This window comes from Carya illinoinensis, chromosome 6, assembly GCF_018687715.1.
Source record: "Carya illinoinensis cultivar Pawnee chromosome 6, C.illinoinensisPawnee_v1, whole genome shotgun sequence".
In the NCBI taxonomy this organism is placed as follows: Eukaryota; Viridiplantae; Streptophyta; class Magnoliopsida; order Fagales; family Juglandaceae; genus Carya; species Carya illinoinensis.
Genome location: NC_056757.1, coordinates 9,872,734 through 9,882,030, shown reverse-complemented (window position 1 = coordinate 9,882,030; position 9,297 = coordinate 9,872,734). Strand labels below are relative to the sequence as shown.

Below are 9,297 nucleotides of genomic sequence, written 5' to 3'. Positions count from 1 at the left end.
ATGGATGAAGGATCTCAAGAGGACTTTCAAGGTGGTTAGCTTCCAATTGCTCGGAGAATTGATGGGGTTTGTGGGTAGTAGGCTTAGGATACTGCCAAAAATGATTTCAAAACTGCAAGCTAAGAGGGATCTGGCCAGTGGAGCAGAAGCATTCTTAGTGCAAATGGTGACTAGAACAACAAAGAAGAAGTCTTTAGGAGGGATTCTTGTCATCGAGGAGTTCCTAGAAGTATTTGCTGACAATTTCCTTGGATTGACTCTAATAAGAGAGATTGAGTTTGCAATCGACTTGAAGTCGGGAGCAGCTTCGGTGCACAAACCACTAGGGGAGAGATTCGGCTGGTCCGAACCGGCCAAACAGACCGGACCGAATGAAAAAAATATATAATTTATAAAAATAATTTTATAAACTAATTATATAATTTTTTAACTAATACTAATATTTATAATTATATACTAATACTAATATTTATACTAATATAGCTATAACTAAATCACTATAATATATAGTACTACTATATATTAATATATTAACATATTATAAGAGTTATAGTATAAATTATAATATAGAAATTATAATATACTAAATCACCATAACAGTATATCTAATACTAATATTTAGCTATACTATTAGTCTACTATTAATACTATTATATAGTTATACTTTTCACTATAATTAGTATTAATACATAGCTATACAGTATACTTATACAATTGTACTAATACTATTAGGGTCTATTATATAGTCTAAGACTCTTAAGTCTAATATAGGCTATATGACTATAACTAATACTAATAATGTAGAAAATAGTTATACTAAATGATTGATTCAACATAACTAATATTACTAATATAATATAGCTATACTAAATTACTAATAGTCTAATAGAAATATTATTATATAGTTATACTAATCGTAAATTTATAATAACTAAATCATTATAAGACTATAACTATATATATTTAGTATCAATGTATTATTATATTGTTTAATGTATAACTATTAACTATAATATATAGTACTAGTATATATTAATATATTAACATATTATAAGAGTTATGGTATAGATTATTATATATCATATATGTATAAATTTATAATGTATTAGTATAGTTAACTTAATATGTAATATGTTAGCATTAAATCACTATAACTAAATAGAGTATTAGTAATATAACATTTAATATAACTACATAGAGTATTAGTAATAAGGGTATTACTATTATTAATATAGTATGACATAGAGTATTAATAAATGTATGGTGTTTGAAGAGATATAGTAATACTAGTATATTACATATAGTATTATTATTATTACATATAGTTATTAGTTATAGTATTAGTACTAGTGTATTATTATTTATAGGATATAAGTTAATAACTATTAATAATTTTCTATATACTAATAGACTAATAGTATTAGCATATTACAAATATATATATATTAATATATATATAATAGTATACTATATATATATATTAAATATATCACAATATAATTACATAAGTATCAAACAAAATGTCATAGGATAAAAAAAAAGAAAAAAAAAAGGTCTAGCGTGGACTGAATGGACCGACCGGATTAGACAATCCCGAATGGGACCAGACCATCCGGATCCTTAGGGAGTTCGGTTTGGTCCAGGGTGGGAAAACCCTGGACCTAATAGGTCCAGTTCCGTCCACAAAACCTTCCCAGACCGGACCGAATTCCCCCTACAAGCCACCGTATAGAATGGCACCACGAGAGTTGAAGGCACAATTGCCAGCGCTTATGGATAAGGGGTTTATCAAACCAAGTTCATCACCATGGGGAGCATCAATATTGTTTTCAAGAAGAAGGACGGAACCTTTCAATGTCCATAGATTACCAAGAGTTAAATAAAGTGATAATGAAGAATAAATACCCCTTGACGATATGCTTGATCAATTATAAGGAGTAGTAAGTGTTCTCCAAGATCGACCTTAGGTTGGGGTATCACCAGCTAAGGATTAAGAAGAGTGATGTGTCCAAGACTGCTTTTAGGATGAGATATAAGCACTACGAATTCAAGTTGATGTCTTTCAGTCTGGCTAATGCCCCTAAAGCGTTCATGGATATCATGAACTGAGTGTTTAGGCCCTTATTGGATGTTTTGTGGTGATTTTTATGAGTGATATTTGGTCTACTCAATGGATTTGGAAGACCATATGAAACACCTATGACCAGTAAGGATGGAGTTGTAGCGGACCCCAGTAAAATCGAAGAAGTGGTAGATTGGTAGCATCCCATGACAGTTCAAAGGTCAGGAGCTTTCTAGGACTTGTCCGATATTATAGGAGGTTCATGGAAGGTTTCTCTAGACTCTCAGGGCCACTCATGGCTTTACCCAAAAAGAAAATGCTAAGTTCTTGTCAACTAAGAAATGTGTACAGAGTTTCTAGGAGTTGAAAAAGAGATTAACCACGACTCCTGTGATGGCCTAACCAAAGCCTTACAAGCCAATGGTGGATTTTTTTGTGATGCATCCAAATATTGTCTATGGTGCATTTTAATGCAATAGGGACAGGTAGTGACATACACATTGCGTCAATTAGAGGATCACGAGAAGAACTACCATACCCACGATTTGGAATTAGCAACGGTGGTCTTTGCCCTAAAAATCTAGTGACACTATCTCTATGGCGAGGCCTATGAGATATACACGGACCGCAAGAGTCTTAAGCACATCTTCACCTAGGAGAACCTCAACATGAGGTAGAGAAGGTGGTTGGAGATAATCAATTACTACTAGTGCGAGATCAAGTATCACCTAAGAAAGGCTAAACTGGTTGCCAATGCACTAGGCCAGAGTCATATATGGAGAATATAGCTTAGCCCTCTATTGAATGAGGAGACTACTATCGGAAAGTTCTCAGTGAGAAGAAGTCAATCACCACGATTCAGGAGGCAAGGGTGTGGGTTTTTGACAAGTTGAAGGTGCAATAAAGAATGGATCCTAGGCTATTGGATATTTGACAAAGGGTCAAAAAGGTGAAGTGGGACATAGCTCAATTCGTCAAGAGGTGTCCCACATGTAGGGCTGTACATGCCAAATGCCTCCTTAGAGGAGAATGGTATTCTCAATTTAAGTTAATTAGTTTTTTTTTCTTATTTGGGTATATATATATATATATATAATATATATATATATATATATATATATATTATATATATAGGTGGGTAGAAGAAAACAAATGCAAAGAAGCAAAATTATGTATGAAGTGATTTAGGTCATACCTTTAGAAAACATGGAAGAAAGGAAATTTTCTAATGAAAATGTGGTACCATTTTATTTTTGCTACATATATATATTCACTTTTGAATTATTAAGAAGTTTTACATGATAATAGACAGTGAGAGAAACATTTCTCTTTCAGGTTTTTGGTGAACAACATTCTAATGATTATTGGTACTGCAAAATCAAAAGTCTAAGTTGGAATGGAAAAGGGTGAAACAAAAGATTGGATATCATGAATAAATTCGGAAGACTTTGGGATGCATTTTTTCCTAAAGTATTTTGAAATTTAAGGAAGTTTGTGATTCAATTTGCTATGTCAATGAGTTGCTGTTGCCTTAAAATCTTCATGACTTATAACCAAGCATATGAAGAACTGGTAAGTTGCTCTTAAACTATAATTAAAGTTAGAAATACTATCAGAGAGTTTGTCTTCAACGAAGATCTAATACTTGGTGAAGTTGAAACTGCTTCAAACTAATATGCCAAAATAGGTGGTGCCAGTGGGCTAAATTGGTAGCACATGGTGTTATTCATTCAAATGTACTGAACTTTTAGAAAATTGTTTGTTTTCACGACTAAAAACCAAAACTTTGAAAACTTCTCAAAGTTTTCGTATTGTCATAAGTTTTACAAAAACAAACACACATTTTGATCTACCAGTTTTCATCTCAAAAGATCTCAAGTTTCTTCTCATGTTTTCATCTCAAAAGATCTCAAGTTTCTTCTCAGGTTTTCATATCAAGTTTTCATCTCAAAAAATCTCAAGTTTCTTCTCAGGTTTTCATCTCAAGTTTTCATCTCAAAAAAAACATCTCAAGTTTTCATCTAAAAAAAATTACACCATTGGTAAATAAATAAAATATTATAAAAAGTACTATAAGTACTTGTGGGTCCCATCATATTACTAACTATAACAAAGTCAGACTAATCTCATCTCATCTCTAAAAACAAACACATATTTCATCTTATCTCATCTCATCTCAACATATCTAAAAAATTTTTATCTCATCTCATCTCTAAAAACAAACACATATTTCATCTAATCTCATCTTATCTCATCTCATCTCAACATATCTCAAAAGATTTTACCTTATCTCATCTCATCTCATCTTATCTCATCTGTGAAAACAAACGAAGCCTAGTAAAACTGAAGGATAAATGGTATATTTGGGTTAGAAAATTGTTGAGAATGTTTTATCAATTATAAGAAAAAAGACAATTGTTGACAATATTTCAGAATCTTTTAGAAAAGTTTTGAGATGTAATTTTTTATTAAGTGCTGTGAAAGTTTTGAGAATTGTTTGAATAAAAATTTGTTAAACATGATTTTGTTGGGGTAACTGAATAGCGGGTAGCTAGATTTCACGAGTTGTTTGAATATAAGTTTTTAAGGGTTTTATAAATGTTGTTCTGGTTTTGTTTTGTTTTGTTTTGGTTTTATTTTATTTTATTTTATTTTATTTTTACAGAATTTAGGGAAATGATTAGATGATTTTTGAGATTTAAAGACGTTTGGGTTGAAGATGAAAACTATTTTTTGAAAAAATTTGCAACTCTTTTAGTTCCTAAACATGCACTAAGTTTGTTGTTTTTAAATCAGTGATATGAAATGCTCTTTGATATCCACTGTTTTTAATTAGTAATATGAGATGTTCTTTGACATACAACGTACTTTCTCAAGGTCACAATTTTAGCAAATTCTGCTTCAAAAATCAATTATAAATTCAGATTCATTAAATTCTTTTTTGTTTAACACAGAATACAAAGATGCCCCGAAGACCAATAAGGCATTGCAGGTCATTGAAACCTTGGCCTCTGACCTTCTCCTCCTTTGTTCGTTCAGTTGCTCAACTGGCCTCTTCTTACATGGCCAAGCGTCAAATGCACAACTTTAAAATACACCGAGAATCTCCCCGAAAGTCTGCAGGTATTTGCAATTGCATCTTTAGCGTACTTTCATGTTAATGCAAGATATAACTCTATTTTTTTCCTCGTCTGCTTGAAGTCTCTTTGGGAAAAACACATCCTACCTTTTGTCCTGCTTTCTAGATACTGGATATTTGAAGCATACACCGGACGAGAAGAGTGAACGGTCTGTATCTTCTGATGAAGAAGAGTTTGAAGTAAGCAGTTTTTTTTCTTATAGTATTCTTTATCAACACATTTGCTTTACCAGCACGAAATATCTTTAACTTTGATTATTGGTTTTCATGTCGATTTAGTATGTAAATTTACTAGAGTTCAATTTATACCTGTGAAGGGAGTGGTTCAAGCAGAGTTTGCATTCTTTGATCCAAAACTCAATGACTTTCACGGAGTGAAGACCTTGCTGCAAACCTACCTTGATACTAAGCAATGGGATTTGAGTGGTTTTGTTGACTTGATATTGGGACAGACCACGGTGGGGACTGTAGTTAAAATAGAGGGGGATGAAGATGATGGAGTTTTTGCTCTCGTGACTGTGCTAAACTTGCAAAGATATAAGGCAAGCAACAAATACCTCTAAATCCCAACAGTATTTTCTGCCACATCTTTTTCCCTATTTTTTCTTGTTTGGCTTATGTAGTTCTTCAATGCCTGACCCTACTGTATAGTCTCCTGGCATCTTTACTTCTATGTGTTATCTATTTACAATGGTCAAAAATACTGTCAAAAACTTTCTGCCATACTAAAGTGGTAGGAGTGGGCTGCCATATAGCTAGATGTTTTGTCTGTTCAGTTTACTGCTGCTTTAGGAATGGCAATCTGCTGGTTTCAGATGGGTTGACACAAAATTGAATCCAACTGATATTAAGAAATGATAGAAAGTTGGAGGAGCTCAAAACATTATTGTTCAATACTTTTTTCTTTTGGACAGATTCTCTAGATTTTAATGCATTTGACTTTCATGATTTTCTTGTATCCTTGTCTCCTTCTATGGGTATCTCTTGTATACATTCTATGTATATGGGTTGTCTTTTGCTCTGTTTAGTGAGGTTTTATTACTTATCGAAAAGTGGCATCCATCCTCTATCCTTGCTCTTTTCTCTTGATAAAGTGTCATCTTAATATACAAGTAAAAGCTCCACTTTCATTTCTCCTTTAATAAACTCGTTAAATACAGAATTAGTCCTTGTGGTTTGTCTTAAAAGTCAGATTTCTCGTGTTTTTTAATTGAAGTATTTGCTCTGTCTATGGTTTTAAGATCAATCAAATTTGTTCCTTCGTTAAAATCCATTAGTAAATTGTTAATAGTGCTGATGAGGCACGCCACATGGCACGCTGTTGGGCCACCTCTCTGGCATCCAATTCTGGCTGCCACAGGTTGGCTCTGTGAGGCACCTTCATGGTGGCCAAACGTTAGGCCACTCAAAGTGGCTTGCAAGGGCCACCTTGTGGCGTCTTGATTCTAGGCCACCCTCGGGTGATCGGTGGCGGAAAGGTAGACTCACCTCGTCCAGTTGTCTTTTTAATACTAATAAATGTTTTTTCTCTCTTTTTTTATTTTATTTTATTTTTGAAGATTTTAAGGTTTTATTTTCTTTTTAATTTTTAAGCTTTTTTTTTTTGGTTTTTATATCTTTAATTTTAATCTTTTTTTTTTTTAAATTAACTTGTTTTATACATTTTAATATATCTTTCTTTTCTTTTTTTTTTTCTTTTCTCATGGGCCTATATGGCATGGTATGCCAGTATAGTTAATTGGTCACTAACGAATTCCTAACTGATAGACCAATTGGATCAATATAAAAATAACATGGAGCTCAATTAAAAAGCTTGGGGAGTCATTTGACTTTAAGGGGCTAATTTATGTTTAGCCCTTAATAAACTTAATAGCTTTTAGAATCCCAAACACGATGGAAATGTAGTTATGGGGCCAGTTCTATCAGGGATGGAGTAGGAGAGATCATTGAATAAACACAATGGCTGTGTGTCTATTATAATGTATTTCAAACATTTTGTGTTCATTTTGGACATATATATAACATCTCCTTACCCTAACATGAGTTGAGTCCCAAGTCCTTTTTCCTCAAACCTGATTATTTTTGCTTTTGCACCTATCCCAATATGGAATTGATGAGGCAGGTTACTTGGTTAACATTTTGTAGCCATTCCCCTTGCTAGAATGATTTGTATTTTGATAGCTGACTGGTTGACAACTATTAACATTTATCGATAAGCTGACTACAATATCATCTGCCTGATCAGAAGACACTGGTACTTTTCAGGACCATAAATTTATCATGGATCTCAAGGATTTCCTCCTTAAAGCATACCAAGAGAATGATGTAGTAGATAAATTGAGATCAATCGTGGGAGAGCAAGCACAGAATGTGGGTATCCTGGTCTCTCAGCACGTGGTGAATCTCCTATGTCATTTGCCATGCCTGTCACTTGTGACTGCATTTTTCCCAAATGTGCTTCAGCTTAGCTTGTGGTCCTTCAGCTTTCCTTTGCTGACTCGACAGCCTGCTACTCATGAGGTTTGTGCTTTTTTGAACATATCGTGAGTCATTGGGACAGCCTGACTATGTTAACTAAAACTCATACCACAAACACCACACCTCCCAAATTCAGAGCACAATACTATGAGTCCAATTTTCTTTGCACGCTTCTCACAACTCATGAGGCAAGTATTTTGTGGGCTCACATTTTGTTGATGAGTGTGCAACAAATGCTTTTAACTCTTATTTTAACAGAATGTTGCAAAGTCTACTGGTTACATCCTTTTATATCTCTCTAAGCAATGTATTCATATTACCGGTGCAATAATACTTTATTATTTTGCTCATGTCTTCACTGAAATGGCAAAGTTTCTGAGCTTACGTCTTATGTCTTTCACCCGAAAGATGTGAAATATATTTTTCTACCCATCCAATTTCTTTCGATTGCAATTTTTTGGTTACTATAATCTAATGTTCGGTTTGGTTACTATTAATTTTTTGCAGCTTAGGAATTATCAGTTCGTGGGATTAGTCATGGCTGTTGAAGCAGACAAAATTTCTATATTCCGACAAGAGTTGAAATCTTTAATAGATGAATCTTGAGGCCATTCAAGAATGTGTACGATATTTTTGAGTGGAAGAGCTTTCATTTTCCCCTCTCCTATTATTTCTGCAAAGGATTTCAACTTCACTGAGCTCATCTCCTAGATACATGCCAAATTTCTGAATCCTTTTTTTTTTTTTTTTTGGGAACTCTGCTTGTATTTTAGTATTATTATTATTATTATTTTTTATTTTTTTTTTATTTTGCAGTATGGGGATTTTGTGCCTGAGGGTTTAGCCCAATTTTGTAACTTTGGCAAGTAGACCTGGTTTACAAGACATAGTGAGAACAGATGATTCTTTTATCACATGGGGAACATTCTTCCAAACCTTGAGTTTAGGCCATGGTTGGGCAGAACATTGTGCTAGCCATATATGCCTTAATCCAAAAGGGTTAATCAAAAGATAAAATATATTTGCAACTATAAATTATACAACCGTCATGTAATCGTTTTGAAAAAATGATTAAAAAATTAGATCTATATAAAAAATTAATTTTTAAATAGTGGAGATTACTTTTTTTCAAAACGATTATACCACGTTTACGCATTTCACGATTATATATAGAATTACTTATAGTCAAAATTACAATTAAACCCTTTTATACGTGAATTCAAAATTACAATTAAAACTCTTTTGTACGTGAATTCAAAATGGGTTTCGATAGAAGTCCAAATGTATCATTTTGGACGAATGAGTTGGAATGCAATAAACATTTCTGCCGCCTGGACTTTTAGTTGTACATTGATGAAGATCAAAATCAAGCCCAAGCTTGATTAACAATCGGTTGAAACCTAAGAATCATGAACAACCCTAAGTTCCTGAAATCAGAGTTCTTGACCACACGCAAGTTTGGAAGTAAGATGAGAATTTTGACTTTGAGATAAAGTTTAAAATATTATTTTTTTAATATTATTATTATTTTAATATTTAAAAACGTTAAATTGGGATTTGAAAAAGTTAAGTTATTTATTATATTTTGTGTATGAATTGAAAAATATTATAATGATGA

General features: G+C 32.8%; 1 protein-coding gene across 1 annotated transcript; it reads left to right on the top strand.

Moving 5' to 3' along the window:
* Nucleotides 1-5,025: 5,025 nt before the first annotated feature.
* LOC122312329 (protein BCCIP homolog) lies at nt 5,026-7,800 on the top strand. The gene is made up of 4 exons (XM_043126885.1): nt 5,026-5,185; nt 5,308-5,381; nt 5,519-5,743; nt 7,467-7,800. The coding sequence occupies exons 1-4, from the start codon at nt 5,026-5,028 to the stop codon at nt 7,746-7,748; spliced, it is 741 nt and encodes a 246-aa protein (XP_042982819.1). The 3' UTR covers nt 7,749-7,800.
* Nucleotides 7,801-9,297: the final 1,497 nt, after the last annotated feature.

Bases quoted from the DNA above. Each gene is read 5' to 3' on its own strand.
- LOC122312329 (XM_043126885.1), top strand. From the start codon at position 5,026: ATGCCCCGAAGACCAATAAGGCATTGCAGGTCATTGAAACCTTGGCCT. The intron at 5,186-5,307 runs GTATTTGCAATT...CCTGCTTTCTAG, and splicing joins ATCTCCCCGAAAGTCTGCAG to ATACTGGATATTTGAAGCAT. The intron at 5,744-7,466 runs GCAAGCAACAAA...GGTACTTTTCAG, and splicing joins TAAACTTGCAAAGATATAAG to GACCATAAATTTATCATGGA.